This window comes from Cyprinus carpio, chromosome A22, assembly GCF_018340385.1.
Source record: "Cyprinus carpio isolate SPL01 chromosome A22, ASM1834038v1, whole genome shotgun sequence".
Taxonomy (NCBI): domain Eukaryota; kingdom Metazoa; phylum Chordata; class Actinopteri; order Cypriniformes; family Cyprinidae; genus Cyprinus; species Cyprinus carpio.
The window spans coordinates 2,657,110-2,677,503 of record NC_056593.1 but is presented as its reverse complement, the minus strand read 5'-3'; the positions used below and the strand labels follow the sequence as shown (position 1 = coordinate 2,677,503).

At 35.8% G+C, this 20,394-nt stretch overlaps 2 protein-coding genes across 3 annotated transcripts; one reads left to right on the top strand and one right to left on the bottom strand.

Moving 5' to 3' along the window:
• The first annotated feature begins 649 nt into the window (after positions 1 to 649).
• On the top strand, positions 650 to 15,520 carry LOC109059558 (calcium homeostasis endoplasmic reticulum protein). 2 transcript variants are annotated; one of them, XM_042711659.1, is made up of 19 exons: positions 650 to 866; positions 1,245 to 1,418; positions 2,448 to 2,483; positions 4,070 to 4,233; positions 6,273 to 6,410; positions 6,489 to 6,640; positions 7,582 to 7,693; positions 7,802 to 7,891; positions 7,969 to 8,182; positions 9,265 to 9,428; positions 10,439 to 10,871; positions 12,028 to 12,269; positions 12,352 to 12,485; positions 12,580 to 12,666; positions 13,476 to 13,622; positions 13,727 to 13,849; positions 14,732 to 14,826; positions 14,905 to 15,090; positions 15,266 to 15,520. In XM_042711659.1, the coding sequence occupies exons 1-19, from the start codon at positions 842 to 844 to the stop codon at positions 15,301 to 15,303; spliced, it is 2,754 nt and encodes a 917-aa protein (XP_042567593.1). In that variant the 5' UTR covers positions 650 to 841; the 3' UTR covers positions 15,304 to 15,520. The 2 variants fall into 2 exon arrangements, with proteins under 2 accessions (XP_042567593.1, XP_042567594.1); XM_042711660.1 differs by lacking the exon at positions 2,448 to 2,483.
• On the bottom strand, positions 15,480 to 19,748 carry ca22h19orf44 (chromosome A22 C19orf44 homolog). The gene is made up of 8 exons (XM_042711661.1): positions 19,452 to 19,748; positions 18,043 to 18,645; positions 17,710 to 17,956; positions 17,518 to 17,594; positions 17,031 to 17,442; positions 16,209 to 16,298; positions 15,896 to 16,062; positions 15,480 to 15,756 (listed from the first exon to the last, which is right to left on the bottom strand). The coding sequence occupies exons 1-8, from the start codon at positions 19,545 to 19,547 to the stop codon at positions 15,667 to 15,669; spliced, it is 1,782 nt and encodes a 593-aa protein (XP_042567595.1). The 5' UTR covers positions 19,548 to 19,748; the 3' UTR covers positions 15,480 to 15,666.
• Between the last annotated feature and the right edge of the window lie 646 nt (positions 19,749 to 20,394).

Below are 20,394 nucleotides of genomic sequence, written 5' to 3'. Positions count from 1 at the left end.
GTCAATTCTACACGGAGCGCAAGTGCTGTGATTGTTTTGCTAGAACCCCTTTCTTTGTATGTACTTGAGTTTGGTGTGTGTTTATAATGTGCACTTTAATATATTTTTATGTTACACCTTCTTATATAAAATAAAACAAAGCAAAGAAACAATTGTCTTATCATTTATTATACTACATAGCATTATACATCAGTATTTTGTCCGCGATAAACAATGTTGATCTGCCGTGGCAACAAGTCCTTGTGAAGATTGAAAGAATGCCATCTTTCTCTTGTTCCGTTGTTGTCTCCTTTTGTAGTTTAAATACTGATTTAATATTTTATTCTGTCGCCGTCATGGCTATAATAATGCTTCTCCGCCGAGCCGCTTCTTCTTCGGCTTTTGTCATGGTACTCTGCGGGTTTTCTTGCTGTTTACAACAGCAACATGCCCGTGGACACCGCAGACTAGCGGTTTGCATGTGTACTGCACGTCGACGCGGGACAACGACGCAGAAGTATAAATTAAAACTGACGCATAGCCTACGGCGTAAAAGGCTACGGCGTAGGTCCGAATCTCAGAGGAAGTCGTCAGTTAAGATTGTCTGTAAATTGCGGCCTCCGAACGGCAGGCGACGCTGTGACGTCACGGCCCTTCTGAGCGACTCCAGAGCGCGCACGCATCTCAGAGGAAGTCGTCAGGACTCGGTTCCCGTCGCTTCATGTTCTTGACCCGAAACACAACAAACCCGTGCTAATATAATGGTCGCACCCTTTTAAAAGCGATTTATTTTGTTCCGCACTTCAGCGTCATGTCTCATAAGTGAATTCCAGGTCTAAAACTCGCGTGTAATCCTGAGAAAATGGATATTTCCACACCGCCAGAAGGTAAGTGAGTGATCCGCGCGAACGCGTGTGAACTGACATTATTTACACAATTAAACATGCAATTAACACATGAAATCAGCATTTAAGTGCTCTTTAGTTTGTGTAGACTGTCTTGTGTGATCAGGATGACAAGTGAAGTTGCTAATATACTTTATACTTTATAAAGCTTTTACAGTAATGTCAATGCTGACCAACATTTCCAGTACAAATATCATATTATTAAACTAAAACTGTGGACAGCTGGTGATATCCATTACTGTCATCACAAAAAGATATGAAAGGAAATGTCTTAAAGCTCTTACACTTAAAAAAATACCACAAATATTTAGTTATACTTAAAAATTAAATATAGAAACTATACTATGTTTTTCCCATCAGATCAAGAGCTGCGTAACGTCATTGACAAACTGGCCCAGTTTGTCGCCCGAAATGGCCCCGAGTTTGAGAAGATGACCATGGAGAAGCAGAAGGAGAACCCCAAGTTCTCGTTTCTGTTCGGAGGAGAATATTTCGGCTACTACAAATACAAACTGGCCATCGAACAGCAGCAGCGTACGTGAATGAACCACCGCAGAGCATAACTCACATTTATTATTACTAACCTGTGTTATATTAAAGGGTTAGTTCACCCAAAAATGAAGATTCTGTCATTAATGACTCACCCTCATGTCGTTCCAAACCCGTGAGACCTCTGTTCATCTTCGGAACACAGTTTAAGATATTTTAGATTTAGTCCGAGAGCTTTCTGTTCCTCCATTGAAAATGTATGTAGTACAGTATACTGTCCACGTCCAGAAAGGTACTGTAGTCCATGTGACATCAGAGGGTCAGTTAGAATTTCACAACAGACCCGGAAGAGAAGACAATCCTGAATAAAGTCATCATTTTTGTTATTTTTGGACCAAAATGTATTTTCAATGCTTTAATAAATTCTAACTGACCCTCTGATGTCACATGGACTACTTTGATGATGTTTTTATTACCTTTCTGGACGTGGACAGTATACCGTACATACATTCTCAATGGAGAGACAGAAAGCTCTCGGACTAAATCTAAAATATCTTAAACTGTGTTCCGAAGATGAACGGAGGTCTTACGGGTTTGGAACGACATGAGGGTGAGTCATTTATGACATAATTTTAATATTTGGGTGAACTAACCCTTTAATATCATCTATATACTCGTATAGTTTTATTAATCTTTTGATTTAGCTTTTTTAGTTTTTATTTTAGTCTTTTTTATTTTTATTTTTTATGGTATTTTTTAATGTTTTTTTATGTTTTAAAATAATATTTTTTAGGTTTCATATATTTTTATATCAGTTTTAGGTTTATTTTAGTTTTTATTTATTTTATGTAATCTTGGTGCTTCAGCTTAAACCTATTTTAATTATACTTATTTTATCTAAATAGTTTTATTGATTTTATTTATTTATTTATTATAGCTTCATTTTTTATTCACATAAATGTTTTTAATAGTTCTAGTTCTAGGTGGGATGGAAACAGCTAGATTTGGTTGTTTTGTATTGTGTGTGTGTGTGTGTGTGTATTCGTCTTTAAGGTGTGCTTCTCTCCTTTATAGATTCTGCCTCTCATGATGATGAATATAAAATGGAAGGTATTTATTAGACCGATGATCAGAAATGTTTCATTTTCCCTGGTATTCATGGAGTTCTTCTGCATCATCTATGCTTGAAAATTTTGTTATATTTCATTTGTCAGATTTTGTTACGGTTTACATTTTCTCAGTCATACTTCAACCTGTACAGTTGGTTGAAATGTAAAAAAAAATCACTTTTGGCGGGGTTTGCCAACCATCGCCGTTACACTTTCTTAGGGATTTAAACCAAGTATTAAAAGTAATGTAATAGTTCACCCAAAAATGATAATTTGCTGAAAAATTACTCACCTTCAGGCCATTTGAGATGTAGATGAGTTTGTTTCTTCATCAGATTTGGAGAAATGTAGCATTGCATCACTTGCTCATCAATGGATGCTCTGCAGTGAATGGGTGCCGTCAGAATGTGAGTCCAAACAGCTGATAAAAACATCACAATAATACACAAGTAATCCACACCACTCCACTCCATCAGTTAATGTCAAAACCATCAAAACAAATCCATCATTAAGGTGTTTTCATCTTCGAAAGAGAGTCTTCTATCCATAATAATGCTTTCTCCAGTGAAAAAAATCGTTTTGGCTGAATCAGGAGAGAAATCTGCACAGATCAAGCACAGTTTACATGCCAAAACAGTTGTACACAAATATGTGAGTGGATTTTGATGTGAGCGTCAACAGGGGATGACCTTTTTCACTTGAGGAAACATTATGGATTATGGGTTCATATTTCTGCATATTTCTCTCCTGATTCAGACCAACATTATGGATAGAAGAATCTCTATCAAAGTTAAAAACAAATCAATTACTTATTGGATTACAAGATTACTTGTGGATTATTGTGATGTTTTTATCAGCTGGGTGTTGGATTATTATTGTGATGTTTTTATCAGCTGTTTGGACTCGCATTCTGACGGCACCCATTCACTGCAGAGGATCTACTGGTGAGCAAGTCATGCAATGCTACATTTTTCCAAATCTGATGAAGAAACAAACTCATCTACATGGCCTGAAGTTGAGTAAATTGTTAGCAATTTTTCATTTTTGGTTGAACTATTCCTTTAAAGCAAAGAATGTTACTTCCCTGCACTGTTTATTGCTGCATACATGATATCTAAACTTGTGCAGTGTGATTTTTGGTTTACTTTTGTTTGCAAATGAAATCATTCTATATAAATCTAGATTCAGGTATTCAAAGAAGTCGCAAGCAAGTCGTTTTTCTTTGTGGGTTTTTTACTTGATATATTTCCCCCTCAGTTATTTGCAGTCCGTTTACTGTGTCATATCCCCATGCTTTCCTCGGCTTAATGTTTTCGTACTCCCGAGTTTTTCATGCGACTATCGCAAGACATGGAAAATCAGAGGGGAACAAACCAGCATGAGTGATTTCCTGCATGTTTCTCCGACCTGAATGGCTTTGCTCTGGGAACGTCCATTCCAAAAGGGTTCATATTTTCTTTCGTAGCACTTCCCAGTGTGACCGTTCACACACATCCGTCAGATTCGGACGCGCCGGCAGGCAGATGTATGGCTCAGCGTACAGTAGGCGTGATGTTTTTTGCATCTGCGTGTTCTTGTGATTCGCAGAGCTCTGTAAACCTCCAGGTAACGAGGTCGCCGATGTTTCCGCGCCAATGACGATGCTGCCGCCGCCGCCGATCCCGCCAACCACGCCGTCTGTGGAGGAGCTCATCCAGCAGAGCCAGTGGAACCTCCAGCAGCAGGAGCAACACCTGCTCAGCCTCAGACAGGTACACCAAGCTCTTCTGCACACCACGGTTGCATTTAATTGATCAAAAAAATACAGTAGAATCGGTAATATTGTGATTGATCCTTCTCGTGAGACTGAATTGAGTCAACATCTCCTCCTAGAGTTTTCAGGCTACAACCACCAAACTCGGGTCAGACCTTAAGACTGTTCTGACTCGGGTTGCTGTGTCTTTTTGAACTGATCGGACTTACGGTTTTCATTAAATGGGCGATCAAATCAACGAAAAGTCCCATAGACTTTCATTAAGGGGTTGAAAACTTTTGTACAATAACGTACATACAGTATTTAAGCTGTCTGTCTCTACCAAAGCTTAACGAATATCCTAGGACAACATTCTAATTCATGCTAACAATGTGCTAATCATGTTTGTAGCACGTTAAAACAGGCTAGCAATGTGTTAAACGTGTCGCATGTATGAATTAGCATGTTGCTAACATGTTTAATCATGTTAACATGCTAAAACATTCTAGTAATGTGTTAAATCATGTTAGCAAGTTGTTAAAAATGGCTAGGAATGTTGAAACATGTTGTTAGCATAAATTAGCATGTTGCTAACCTGTTAAATCATGTTAACATTTGAAAACATGCTAGCAATGTGTTAAAACATGCTACTAATATATTAAATCATATTTTCAAAACAAAAACCATAATAAAAATTCTATAAAAATGTGTTAAATCATATTAGCAACGTGTTAAAACTGGCTAATAATGTCTTAAGTCTTGTTGCTAGCATTGATTAGCATGTTGCTAACCTGTTAAATCATGTTAAAACATGCTAGTAACTTGTTAAAACATGCTACTCATGTATTAAATCATGTTTGCAACATAAATCCTATTAGCAACTTGCTAGTAATGTGTTAAATCATGTTAGCAACATGTTAAAACTGGCTAGCAATGTCTTAAAACTTGTTGCTAGCATGGTTAGTATGTTGCTAACCTTTTACATCACGTTAACATGTTAAAACATGCTACTAATATATTGGCAACGGTTAAAACATGCTACTAATATATTAAATCATGTTTGCAACATAAATCCTATTAGCATCATCTTGCTAGTGATGTGTTAAATAATGTTAGCAACATGTTTAAAACTGGCTAGCAATGTCTTAAAACGTTTTGCTAGCATGGATAGCATGCTGGTAACCTGTTAAATCATATTAAATCATGTTAGCAACATGTTAAAACTGGCTAGCAATGTCTTAAAACTTGTTGCTAGCATGGTTAGTATGTTGCTAACCTTTTACATCACGTTAACATGTTAAAACATGCTACTAATATATTGAATCATGTTTGCAACATAAATCATGTTAGCATCTAGGCTAGTAATGTGTTAAATCATGTTAGCAACATGTTAAAACTTGTTGCTAACATGAATTAGCATGTTGCTAACCTGTTAAATCATATTAAAATGATAAAACATGTTATTAATTTTTTGAATCATGTTTGCAACATAAATCCTGTTAGCAAATTACTAGTAATGGTATATTATGCTAGTAACATGTTAAAACTGGCTAGCAATGTTAAATTATGTTAACATGTAAAAACATACTAGCAATTTCAAACAACAAAACAAGGCTTTGTCAAACCAACATTAAAGTTTTTTTTAAGCTTTTCAAATTAAATTCAAACCCACAAACAAGGCACATTCAAACCAAAATTAAAATTTTTAAAATAGTGATCAAATCTGAATTCAAAAGAAGAGCAAATTTCTGTGATTAAAGCTGAATTTGATCATTACTCCAGCCTCAGTGTCACATGATCTTCAGAAATCACTCTAATATATGATTCACTGCTCAGACATTTCTGATATTATCGTGTTGAAAACATGCTGCCCAGTATTTTTTGTGAAAATTGTGATGCATTCTTTTTTCCAGGATTCTTTGATGAATGGAAAGTTCAAAACAAGTTTGTTTTCTTTTTTTTCACACATTTTTTAATATTCTGTTAATTTTTTTTAACTGTCCCCAGACTTTTAAACTGTAATATATTCTGTTAAATAAATGTGTTTTGGGCTTTCAGGAGCAAGTGACGGCCGCCATCTCTCTGGCGATGGAGCAGCAGATGCAGAAGCTGCTGGTGGAGACGCAGCTGGACATGAACGAGTTTGACAACCTGCTGCAGCCCATCATAGACACCTGCACCAAAGACGCCATATCGGTACGAGCCGAAACCTGCCTCGCTCTCTCCGATGCGTCTCAGATTAGTCATTAGTGCTTATATTTCGTTCTCTCTCAGGCTGGAAAGAACTGGATGTTCAGTAACGCGAAGACCCCGTCGCACTGCGAGCTGATGACGTCGCATCTCAGAAACCGCATCACTGCGGACGAGGCGCACTTCGAGCTCCGCCTGCATCTCATCTATCTGACCAACGACGTGCTGCATCATTGGTGAGACGCAGAGCTTTCATCTGAACTGTGTTATGGCACTTCATAATGAATTAGAATATTAAAGTCAGCTGTTCTGATGGAGGGTTATGTCAGTATCATTAATATACTATTATAGTATCATATCATTAAATAATATTCTGAATTAGTGTTTATATTGGTTTCCTTATATATTTGTAGGCATTTTATTTATAATTTTAATTCCTTTTATTATATGTAAATATTTAAAAATATTTTTATATTACAAAAATTTAGAGTTTCATTCATAGTAATGTTTTTTTATATTTACATTTTTATTATCTTTTATAATATTATTTTAATTAATAAACAATTTCATTTAACATAAATGTATTTTATTTATATTTAATATTAGTTAATAATCAGGGGTCATTTTGATTATATAAATGAAGGACTTAATCATAAATTTGCATAATGTTATTTAATGTGATGCTTTATTTTAAAGTTCTCATTTTTTTTATGTGCTGTTTTCATTTTCATTTTAGTTTAATGTTGTAATTTTTTTTAAATTTGTTTTTTAATGTCTATTTTTTTATTTTTATCACTCATTTCAGTTTCAGTTATCACTAAATTAAAATTGAAAATGTTGCTTTTTAAAACTAGCCGAAATAAAATAAGTTTGAATAACTGAATACATTTTTTAATATTTCAATGAATGTAAAGTTTTTTTTTTTAAGTTTTAGTTAATGAGAATTACGACACTGGTTGGGTAATTTAAATTAAAAAATATTTGATGTCTAATTTTTATTACATTTAACTTAATTTGTATTAATTTTCACTTTAATTTTAGGCTTCAAATGAAAAAGGTCATCAGAAAATAGTTATTATATTCACTTTTCACACTAGGAAAGCATGTTAAAGTAGTGGCCCATTTTAGTTGTACCTCGCAACTCGAAGTGTATTTTATGGCGTTTGTTTCTCCACAGTCAGAGGAAGAATCAGAGGGATCTTTTGGCGGCGCTACAGAAAGTTGTGGTTCCCATTTACTGCACCAGCTTCCTGGCTGTAGAGGAAGACAAGCAGCAGAAAATCACCCGCGTAAGATCATCCATCCCCATTTCTTCACGTTTCCCTTCTAAACTGACTTTGGTAGATGTCATGATCTCAGTTTTACGTGAGAGACTCAGTTGTTGTTCATGTTTTCAGCTGCTGCTGCTCTGGGAGAAGAACGGCTACTTTGACGACGTCACCATCCAGCAGCTTCAGAGTCCGGCTCTGGGTCTGGGGCAGTATCAGGTACGGCTCGTGCTCTCAGTGTTTGTTTTGCAGCTAAAGATGTGTTTCTCGTCACGTCTCTGTTGTGTCTGGTCCAGGCGTCGCTCATCACGGAGTACGCGGCGGTGGTGCAGCCCGTCCAGATGGCCTTCCAGCAGCAGATCCAGGCGCTGAAGACGCAGCACGAGGAGTTTGTTACTAATCTGAAGCAGCAGCAGACGGTGGCAGTAGCAGCAGCCGCAGCGGCTGTCGGTCAGCTGACGCCTGCAGACGCCGACGTCAAGACACAACCGCCCCTGACCTCTCAGCCTGGTAAAAACATATTTATAATCAAATTAAAAACACAATATTAATTATATTATTATTTATAATATTTTACTAATCTATTTATATTACAATATCTTAAACAATTATAGTTTTTATATTAAATAAATATTACAAATATTTAGTTTTTAATCTTAGTTCTAGAAAATTTAGAGCTTTATCTTAAACTAAATAAAGATTAGATATGTATGGAAACTATCTGAAATAAGTTTTAGGTCAATCTGGGAAAAAAAACTACATATTTGAAATCACATGCAGACAAAGTCTCTTATATATAAACAAAAAAAAACGCTGTTCATAAGTTTGGGGCTAGAACGATATTAATGCTTTTATTCTGCAAGGAATAAATTGATCAGAAGTGGCAGCGAAGACATTTATAATGTTACAGACTATTTCTGTTTCTAATAAATGCTGTGCTTTTGAGCTTTCTGTTCATCTGTGAATCCTGAAAAATAAAATGTATCACAGTTTCCACAAAAATATGAAGGAACGCAACTGTTTTCAACATTGATAATAATCAGAAATGTTTCTTGAGCAGCAAACCAGCATATTAGAATGATTTCTGAAGATCATGTGACACTGAAGACTGGAGTAATGATGCTGAAAATACAGCTGCACATCACAGAAATAAATTACAGTTTAACATAGAAAGCAGTTTTGAATTCTAATATTTTACAATTTTAGTGTTTTTATGGTATGTTTGAGCAAATAAATACAGCCTTGGTGAACAGAAGAGACTTTCAAAAACATAAAAAAACATCAATTTGCATGTCAGTTTTTAGTCGTGCATTTATTCTCCAGTTTGCTTTTGCTTTTCAGTACAAACTTCATTCTTTTTGCCTTGATATCATTCCTTTTTTAAGTTTAGAGCTTAATTAACCCTCGTTAGGATTATTTATGACTGCGGTGGTGCTTTACATAAATAGACCAAACATTTATACACTTACACATACAAACATTTTGTGTTTCTTGACTATATATGATGTCATTTTTGCTTATATGTGATTAATTATGATGTCATTCTTGGCTCGTTGTAATGTGTAAATTGATATTTTGTATGATGTCATCAGGAGATCTGAAGCCTCCAGGGGCCGGACCTCCACCCGGCGATTACGAAGGCCCTCAGAACCGACCATCAGACTCGAACCCGGCAGCGTCGGCCGACATTCCCTCCTCTAAACCCGGCTGGTTCGATCCGCAGCACAACATGCCAGCGTGGAACCCGCAGCAACCCGTAAGTGAACGAAACGCTGTCCAGTCTTACAGATCTTACACTGTTTGCAGCTGTGTATTAATACTAACTCAATATCAGACTCCAAATATTAAGTATTTGTAATTAGATTGGAATGTTTTTAGAGTTTTGACTATGATCTTGATATGAAAATTAAACTCAAATAAAATGTTGATCTCAAAAAAAAAAAAAAAAAGATTAAACTGTTTTAAAGATTATCCTATTCAGATCAATGTGATAAATTATTTAGGTCAAAAGTAATCTAAAAGTAACCTTATATTAACTAAAATGTAGCGGAATAGATTGTTACTAAGTACAATTTTTGTCATGCAATTTGAAATCAGTAACATACTATTTTTTTTTTTAAATATTAAATGCATTATATATACATTTTACATTATATTTAAATATGAATATATTATTACATATATTTAAATTCTTGAATTAATGGGGGGGGGATTTTTTCCAAATAAAAAAAAAAAAATAGTGTGGATTATTATATTATATATTAATATATTATATTTATTACTCTTGTTATAGCTTTTGTTGATTTTGATTGCTCCCATTGTCGTCCTTTGGATAAAAGTGTCTCCTAAATGAATAAATGTAATATTTTAGACTGTTTATATATATATATATATATAATATATATATATATATATATATATATATATATATATATATATATATATATATATATATATATATATATAAAGAGTTATTATTATTATTTATTTATTTATTTATTTTTGCTCCAAAAATTCTGGATAATACTAGTATAATAATATACTAAAATAAGTAAAACTAAAACTAAAATAAAAATACTTAAAAAAAAATAAAAAAACTAAATATAAGTCTTAAAAAAATTGTAAAACTGAAAAGAAAACAAAAACTGAAAATATATAAACTTAATTCCTAATTTTTGTCTAAGACTATTTTAATAGTTTTATTTTACAATTTGTAAGTAATCCACGTAGCCCTGATTCTAACATATTCAATGTTTCCGCCTCCAGCCACCATTCGACCCAGTTCAAGCCCCGCCCCCCTGCCCTCCCTGGAACAGCCACGAGGGCATGTGGAACGAGCAGCGGGACCCCAACTGGAGCGGCCCTCGGGACGGGGGCCCCGCAGGCCCCTGGAGCAGCCAGAACGAGCCACCGCCCTCCTGGAGCGGCCAGTTCGAGCAGCCGCCGTGGAGCGGCCAGCCGGATCAACCGCCGCCGTGGGGCCAGAGGGAGCCTCCCTTCCGCATGCAGCGTCCTCCGCATTTTCGCGGGCCCTTCCCTCCACACCAGCAGCCGCCACCGTTCAACCAGCCGCCGCCACACAACTTCGGGCGCTTCCCGCCGCGCTTCATGCAGGATGAGTTTCCTCCGCGGCATCACTTTGAGCGTCCGCCGTATCCACCGCACCGATTCGACTACCCACAGGGAGACTTCCCAGGAGGTGCGACCTCAGCTTTAATATTCGGAAAACTACTCGAGTTAAACCTAAGCAGAATGGGTTTATTTTATTTAATAGTTAAGCAGTATTTAAGTTGTTGAATTTAATGGAAAAAATACTGTAAGAATGTGATTTTGTGGAAACATTTGCACAAATTCACTGTCCTTGTGTTTCAATAAATTACTAAAATTTCGGATGCAACTAGATGAGTAAGTTTTGTTAAAAACTAATAGAGGAGTATGCAAATTTTATTTTTTTCCACATTGATATGTATTGACATTTTCTATCCATGCGAAGTGTGTAAATCTGAGGTTTAACGTTTGAAAGTTAAGAAATTTAGACATAAATATGTTGTAATTTCACTGTTCTGTAAAATGAAATTATGATTACAGTACAGTTATTATAATTATATATTTCACAGCATTATTGTAATAGGGGTATATGAAAAAATGAAAATAAAACAACTGAAAATTAAAACCTAATTGAAAATACTAGTAAATACTGTAATACTGTACTAAAATTACTAAAAGTAAAGCTTAAATAAAAATTAAATATAAATATAAGAAACAACAAAACAAAGCAAAATTAGTAGAACTTAAACTACAATTAAAATGAAAAAATATATATATAAATAAACTATTTTAAAATACCGATAAATACTATTATAGTATACTACTGATACTAAAATAACACATTCAGCATTCAGATGTGACCAAACAAGAATTTGTTTTCCAAAATAAAATAAAAAACCGATGCATATTTTAATTGAACCGTTCACAAAATGAACGCAAAAACTAATTACACATATTGTAATATAATTTAATACTTGTAATATTTTAATACTTAACAGATTTTTTTATTTATTTATTTTTTTATTCTGCCTTAGTTTTAAATGGGTACAAAAAAAGCAATTTGTTTTGTTTTCAGATCTTGCGTGTTTTTAAAAAAAATTTTTTTTATCACAAATTCAAATTTTGTATAAGACACTTTTAAAAGTTTAAAAAATGCTTACAAATACAAAAAAAAAATGCAATACTTAATAGAAATTTCAGATATTGTTCTTCTCATATCAGAGATCGGTCCGGTTTTTGCCTAGCAAATCGGTCCGCCGCCTCATCACCACCCCAACCAGAGGATTCCATTGTTCTTCTCATATCAGAGATCGGTCCGCCGCCTCATCACCACCCCAACCAGAGGATTCCTCCTCCGGGGATTGCTGATCCTCCTCCGTGGGGCGGGAACCAGCATCCTGATTTCGGACCTCCTCCTCACGGGTTTAACGGCCAGGCGCCCCACATGCGGCGCCAGACCCCGGCTCACGTCAGTCAGGACGACCCCAGCCTGGTCCCCAACGTGCCCTACTTCGACCTTCCCGCAGGACTCATGGCGCCGCTTGTGAAGGTGATTTTGCATCCGACGTGAGCTGGGACAGATAGTTTTTGTCAGTCTCGTGCTAAAGGTGATACTTTCTCTTTGATAATAGCTTGAAGATCACGATTATAAGCCTCTGGACCCCAAAGACATCCGTCTGCCGCCCCCGATGCCTCCCAGTGAGCGTCTGCTGGCCGCAGTGGAGGCGTTTTACAGCCCGCCGTCCCACGACAGACCCAGAAACAGGTGACCACTTCAAGTGTGACTGCTATAGAGTGTAGCCATTTTTTAAAATATTTAATACTTCAGTTGTAATAACTGAAAATGATGATTTTTCCAGTGAGGGTTGGGAACAGAATGGTCTGTATGAGTTCTTCCGGGCCAAAATGAGAGCGAGGCGGAAAAAGGAACAAGACAAGCGCAACAGGTGGGGATTAAATCAACTGTTTTAATGTATTCTAACAAAAAACTATTACACTATTCATTTTGTTAGTTAAAATAAAACTGAAATAAAATGTGAATGTTAATTGAAAAAGCTTAAGCTATACAAAAATTAGAAATGTTGTCTTTGCAACTCACTGAAATAAAATAAGTTGGCGTTAAATTTACTAAGACTAAAACTGAAATAAAAACTTAATATAAAAAAATTTAATAAAAATTGAAAAAAAAATACTTTTTACTAAAATGAATTAAAATCAAAAGCTTAAAATAAAAAATACAACTATAATATAACTATACTAACTAAAAACTGAAATTAAAATTGAAAATATAAAACTAAAACCTGATTCAAAATGTAAATAAATACTATTATAGTATACTATATTTTAGTCTAAATAAGCGTAGTCGTAGGATTGTAAAATGAATAAATGTGATCATAATAATTTGATAAAATGAGGGTCGTTTTACTTTAAATGGAGGTTATTGTTTGCTATTTCCTATCTAGTTACAGAGACGTTGAATTCACCTTTCTAAAATGGTTTCACGGTTCTCGTTACTGTATTTTAAAACACAAAAGCAATGTTTGCAGTTAACATTATCATGCGGTACAAAGCTTTGTTTACAAGAGAAATAATTAAGAATTCATTCCTACGACTTAATTCATTCGTTTCCTCATTTTAGTTAAATCATGAGTTTACTTGGGAACAAATTAATGAAACATGGAACGTGGCCACAAAATTAATAAGTCCTAGGAATGAATTAATAAGACCTCGTTGGTAATAAATTTTTTTTTGGCAGCACCCGAGGGAGTCCCTCCCGCAGCCGGTCACGCAGCCGAGGACGATCGACGTCACGCTCCAGCTCCAGGTCTTCCAAATCCTCTCGCTCCAGATCCCGATCCAGATCCCGCTCTCGTTCTCGCTCCTACTCCAGATCTCACTCTAGGTATCCCAAAAACAATATCTGCTTTGACATTTAAACCATTTTTTTTTCCAGCCACAGGAAGTTGTTGAACACTTTTTTTTTTTTTTTTTTACTTTCTCCTGTAGGAGCAGGAGTCGCTCCAGATCCAGATCCCAAAGTCGCTCCCGCTCCAGATCTCGCTCCAGGTCACGATCTCCAGACAAGCGTCGCCATGCTGCAAAATCAAAATCACGCAGTCCGACGCCACCGTAAGTCGATTTGCTTTTATTACCCAAGTCCACTTCATATTTGAAAAGCAGATTTTTGCTTTGTGATCTCATCTGTATCAGCTTTTTCCACAAAGCTTTATTTACAACATATATTATTTATGCTTAATTAAAAAAAAAAATACAATTAAGTTATTTATTTATTTATTATATATATATATATTATGAATTAACAATGAAAAACAATGTTTATATATTATGTTTTTCATTTTTATTTTTTTTATAAATTTACAATGAAAAACAATGTTAATACAAAGTGAAATTGCAACATTTTTATTTAGTGAAAATTCAAATATAAAGATTGGAAAAACTAATCACTAAAAACAACGAGAAAAAAACACCTTTTTTTTCACTTTTTTTTTTTTTCACTCATTAGAGGCTCCTAAATTTCTAGTCCCATGCTATGAAAGCCCAATACAAAATATTTTATTGTATTTTTGGTCACAAACCTTCTCCACATTTATTTTGAGCTTTATAAGTTAAATATTGTAACTTTGACCTTCACAAGTCAAATATCGAGAGCTGGAAAAAAAAAAAAAAAAAAATTCACATCCAGATTGCAGTGTCTATGATTGTATTTTATTGCATGATTAAAAAATTGTAAACAATTATTATTGTTTATTTCAATTAAAAAAAATAAAAAATTATAAAAAAAAATTATTAAACAATTAAAATTAAAAAAAACAGTTGGTATAATCATTGCTGATAAATTTAATGAAATTCATCAAAACATTTATTTCAATTAAAATAAATGCATGCAGATTTTACCAGAGAATGATTTTCACCTAATAAATTTAATGAAATTCTTCAAACCAAATAGCAATTTATTATGACGTTGACATGAAATACGGTCTCTCTCCGCAGCTCCACATCTGGTTTGGGTTCAGGTCCTGCTGCGTTACCCGTCGACCTCAGGCTGGGTGAAGAAAACAAAGGCCATCAGATGCTCATGAAGATGGGTACGTGATCAACAAACGCCGCCATGAACCGATCTTTCCGTTGATCCAGTGCTAAATCTCTTTCTGTTCGTCCTGCAGGCTGGAGTGGGTCAGGAGGTCTTGGTGCTAAAGAACAGGGCATTCAAGACCCCATCAAAGGAGGAGACATCCGGGACAGGTGGGACCAGTATAAAGGAGTGGGAGTCCCACTGGACGACCCATACGTGAACTACAGGCGAAACAAAAGCTACAATTTTGTCGCAAGGATGAAAGCACGAGAAAAAGGTATTTGTGTTTGTAAAATAGAGGCTTAAAAATCAGCAGCAGCCTGTTTTCCAAGTCAAACATCACTAATATTGATGCTAATTATTAGGGTTAGGGGTTTGATCAAACTATTAACCACATGTATTGAACTTACTGTTAATTATAACCAAGTATTTTTATCTTTTTCTGTCCTCAGTAACCAGAGACCCCCAGGAGCCCTCCAGCACAGAGTGATCACCCGTCACACATGATCTGTTTTTTTACTGTAGTTGTCATAAAGCTTTTTTTCACATTTGTTTGGACGTTTTATTTTGCTCTCTAGTTCCTTTCTGTAGTAAAATGCATCAGTGCATCATATTGTAACTCACAGAAAGTGTCAGTGTCATTGCAAGCATTTTCTTTGATTAATCTGAGATTCTGTACAAGCAAAATAAAGATGTTTTAAAAAGGGCACAGTGTTTATGTAAACATTTCATTTATGCACAATGAACAGATACAAAAAAATACTGGTTTATTTTATGCAGCATGAACAATGATTGAAAAGTTTTGGCTGTTAATCTATTGATGATGCATCCAAAATGTTGATCATCTGTTAATTCAACTGTAATGATAGTCTCTCATTTCCTGTAGAACTTCCTCTAAAGCGTCTTCAATACTCAGTTTGGGTGGCCTGTGAGCACGGATAAACTAGAACAAAATAAAGTCCTGTTAGCAAACTTTAAAGATATTATGAAATAAATAAAATGATTTGATATATATAAATTTGTTACAACTGTTGCATGTCTAACCCTAAAAGCCTCAATTTCTTTCCTTGTCAAAATCTTACCTCTTTAGTATCCTCTAGTGTGGTGTATTTGTAGTCGGCAGGTCCCAGTGACTCGATCATTGACGTGTAGTGACGTCTGGTGGAGTCGATGAATCCTCTAGTAAGGGCCAACTGCTGCCGCAACATGTCGTTGAGTGCAAAAACGGCAGGACTGTACGCCGTCAAACCTGTTAGCATGGAAGATAATGAGTTAATTCAACTATTAAGCAAAGGATTTTTCTCAGTTGTTTATAGTAACCACTTGAGATGTTCATGTTTTCTAGGTTCAGGGTTATTCAAACGTAAAGCGTGTAGATCATATTGTAATTCTTACTCTCGATGGCTTCAGCGCTGACTGTGTGACTGGCTATTGGAGTGGGGTCCACGTACGTCATGCCCAGTGACGGACCAACAGCAGCCATGCCTGAAAAAAATGCTGACATAAATGGGTGGATTTCACAAAAACATGTCTTTCTAGGTTTTTTGCCAGTATGGAAATTTTGGAGGAAAATGTGTTTAAATGTCATGAAAATAGTAATGATGCACAACAAATACTCTTTTCTTTTGATATTCAGACAAAATATGAAGATATGTTCTTGACTGTTTTGTTAGATTCACCCACATTTATCTTCCTCAAAACATGAATTAAAGTGGTCTTAAACTCTAACATTGTCTCTGAGGGACACCCCAAAGAAATGATTCAAATATGATCTAGACATGTTTTGACAGTTTTTGCTAGATTCACCCAAAATACATTTTCCTCAAAACAAGAATCAAAGTGGTCCTAAACTCTAACCCTGAGGGACGCCCCCCAAAAAATGGAGTTTCAAATATGATCTAGACGTGTTCTTGATGGATTTCGTAAGATTCTCCCAAACACATTTCAGTCAGAACAAGAATGAATGTGGTCCTAAACTATAACCCTGAGGGACGCCCCCCCCAAAAATGAAGTTCCAAATATAATCTAGACGTGTTCTTGAAGAATCTCCCAAATACACTCCAAAATTCATTTCAGTCAGAACAAGAATGAATGTGGTCCTAAACTATAACCCTGAGGGACACCCCAAAGAAATGGAGTTTCAAAAATGATTTAGACATGTTCTTGATGGGTTTCGTAAGTTTGACTTGACAGAAGTATCGGATAACGTAAACCTACCAGAAGACCATGTGTAAGTTAGTCCATCCGCCTGAGTCTGTACTGCAACCTCCTTCACGTGACCATCAGGACTGGGGCCGTGTGTGACTGTTGCATTGGACGAGGTAGACCTCGAGGAAGAGTCTGAGTGGCAACTTGATGACGATGATTGTGATAAATTACGGTTATCGTCGTTGCCATCCTGGGATTTGTATGAGCTGTACTGGGCCTCGCTGATCAGTGAGGCGTCTTTGTCTTTATCTGCGAGACGTTCGGAGATCTCACTGGCACTCTCTGGCGTCTCAGATGGGATCTCGCTCTCAAAATCACTCTCGTAGGCAGCCGAGGCCTCTTCTAGTGTGGGTGGTGAAGCAACATCTGAAATGTTGGATGACTTCTTATTTCTGTCTTCCTGTCTGGCTTGTGTTTCTTTCTGTGATTAAAGACAATGTTTATCAGTATTAAAAAATCTTGCGTAAATTATGTTCAGATATGACGTTCAGCGCACCTTTTCTTGTAAGATTTCAGCTGCTTCAAATGGTATAGGGGCAAGATCGTCCAATGTCATTACGTTCAGTTTGAAATCTGTGGGTAGGTCATCAAGAGAAAAACATTTTAAAACACAGTGAACAATTAAATTTAACAATAGTTAAGAAAGGTTTCAGAAGATTGCGAGATGTTGAATCCACAGGTGTTTTACCATCCAAGACTGCACTCCTCTCGCTCAGAGTATCATCAGAATCAGGTGCCGCAGCAACAGGAAAAAGATCGTCCAAAGACCGGATCTCACTGTGATCCGTTTCAGAGGACACTGAATGTTCAGTAAACCTGACTATGTGTGACTCAGGCCTGCTGGGTGGAGGAGAAAGACTTTGATGGGTGAGAACTTCATGTTTTTCAGGAGTCGGCGAAGGTACGGTGGACTTTTCACTGCTCTTCTTGTATAACTGGAAAAGAAGAAAGTCATACTGGTTAAGAATGATAGAACAGGAGAGTAAACTGGGGTCAAACAACAATTTTACTGTTCTAATACCTTTTTAACTGGTTGAGGACTCTTTTGCCTTGCTGCATTTTGCAAGGAACCTTCTGATAAGCTAAAAGAATCTCCTAGAAGTCTTCGCATGTCCTGTTCGTCGCTGTCTAAACTGACTCTCCTTTCTTTACGTTCATTCAGACCAAGCGTTCTCTCAGGAACCTTCTGCTCTCGAGGTGCGGACACAGTCCTCTTCTTTAGAAAGCGATTCCCTGTCATGCTCAGCTCACTGCTGGACTGTAAAGATGTATGTGTCTCTTGTGGTTCTGAGAGGTTTGCATGGATACTAGCGCCGTCACTTTTGGTTTTCTGGTTTCTGATGCGGTTTTCGATGAGCGCTAGTCTACTCAAAGCTGCGCTTTGTGAACTGCGTTGAGGTATGAATGTTCCTGCAGGAGTTTTTCGAGGAGCAGATGACACTCTGTCTCCAGTGGCATCTTTGGAGGTCTTCTTCAGAAATCGGCTCCCTCCACCCATGCCGAAACTCTCCAATGCCGTAGTCTTCACAGGGTCCTGGTTTTCACTTTCTGATGGCGAAAAGACTTCGCTCAAATCCTGGAATTGCATCTGTCTGGATGGTGACACGAATTTTCCAGAGTTCTCCTGGGTAAACAAGAGTTATTGCAACACACCACAGACATTAAATAACAGTCGGTAACATGATCTCCACATATCACAGTTTTAATGCTGCTTATTTTATTTTATTTTTTAAATATATCATTATGTGCTATGATTGCCCTAACCTTTGTTACAATAACATTAAACGGCATTAAAACACTGCATTATTCATACAAATTTTGCAAAGGCAACATTACTTTCAACATTGTACAGAAGCCTGTTTCCGCCACTGAATAAAAAAATAACAAATTGTTGATTTTTACTTCACAATTCAGACTTTTTTTTTCTCGCAAGTGCGAGTTTACATACGATACAAAGACTCAAAATTTTTAAAAATACACATATTTGATATAAAAACTCAAAATCTAAAAAAAACAAACAAAAATACACATTTTATACCCCAAAATAGAGATTATAACACCACAATTCTGACAAAAAAAAAATATAAATAAACTTAACTTTATATCTCACAATTGTGACCTTTGTGAGATATAAAGAAACTGAGTATTAAAAACATTTTTTTTCTTCTCTCTAGTCAGTGGCACAAATGGCCTTCCATAACAGAAGGATAAACTACTGACTAAAAAACTATATGTATATTAATAATACTGCGCGGCCTCGATGACGTCATCTGAGAAGTAAAGTCGTTTAAGATTCATAACAAAGAATTAAGATATGGAATTAACGTGACGAATCGTGCATAATAACACCAGAAACGTGTATTAAGAAAGTAAATCGCATTCTTTTTGGTGTCATGTCGAATGTAGAGCAATTGTGTAACACAGACGAACCACATCTCTTGAAAGCCCATTGTTGGAGATTCTCCGTCCAGAGAGCTGAGCCTTCGCCCGCTCCAGAGCTGAACTCCTTCCTCCACGACTCCACATCTTGACTAGTTAGTAAACATCGCCAATTTGTTAAACTAGAAACAGTCTGCTTTTTCACATGCGTAACATAAACAAAACATGTCATCAAAAAGCCTCGTTTCAAGGGAAACCGAGCACATCGCATAGTTGTTGTCTATATTCCATGTTTACCGCAACATGACTCCATGACAACGTCACCGGAAGCGGATGAGGATCTTTTGGTTTCACTTCCTCGACTCGGCTAAATCGTAGAGTTATTTATTGCGTCGATTTAATAGAGTTTCATAACGAATAATCTGCAAACCTTCCTTCAAATACGCCAAATGAGATTTGAGGAAAATCCTTTCTAGTATTTTATTTTTATTTATTCAATATTTATAAAGAATTGTACTTTATCTCCCTCTAATAAAACACAATAAAATAAATCACAGGTCAAAATTTATATATATATATATATATATATATACAGTACAGGTCAAAAGTTTGGAAACATTACTATTTTTAATGTTTTTGAAAAGAAGTCTCTTCTGCTCATCAAGCCTGCATTTATTTGATCAAAAATACAGAAAAAAACATTAATATTGTGAAATATTATTTACAACTTAAAATAATAGTTTTCTATTTGAATATACTGTGAAAAAATAATTTATTCCTGTGATGCAAAGCTGAATTTTCAGCATCATTACTCCAGCCTTCAGTGTCACATGTAACATCCAGTCTATCACATGATCATTTAGAAATCATTCTAATATTCTGATTTATTATGAGTGTTGGAAACAGTTCTGCTGTCTAATATATTTGATGAATAAGAAGGTTAAAAAGAACTGCATTATTCAAAATAAAAATAAAAAATCTAATAATATATATT

Coding starts and splice junctions, on each gene's coding strand:
- LOC109059558 (XM_042711659.1), top strand. CDS start 842: ATGGATATTTCCACACCGCCAGAAG. Junction 4,234..6,272: donor ACCTGCTCAGCCTCAGACAG/GTACACCAAGCT, acceptor TTGGGCTTTCAG/GAGCAAGTGACGGCCGCCAT. Junction 8,183..9,264: donor GCCCCTGACCTCTCAGCCTG/GTAAAAACATAT, acceptor TGATGTCATCAG/GAGATCTGAAGCCTCCAGGG.
- ca22h19orf44 (XM_042711661.1), bottom strand. CDS start 19,547: ATGTGGAGTCGTGGAGGAAGGAGTTCAGCTCTGGAGCGGGCGAAGGCT. Junction 17,595..17,709: donor GAGGAGTGCAGTCTTGGATG/GTAAAACACCTG, acceptor ACCTACCCACAG/ATTTCAAACTGAACGTAATG. Junction 16,063..16,208: donor CAGCGCTGAAGCCATCGAGA/GTAAGAATTACA, acceptor CCATGCTAACAG/GTTTGACGGCGTACAGTCCT.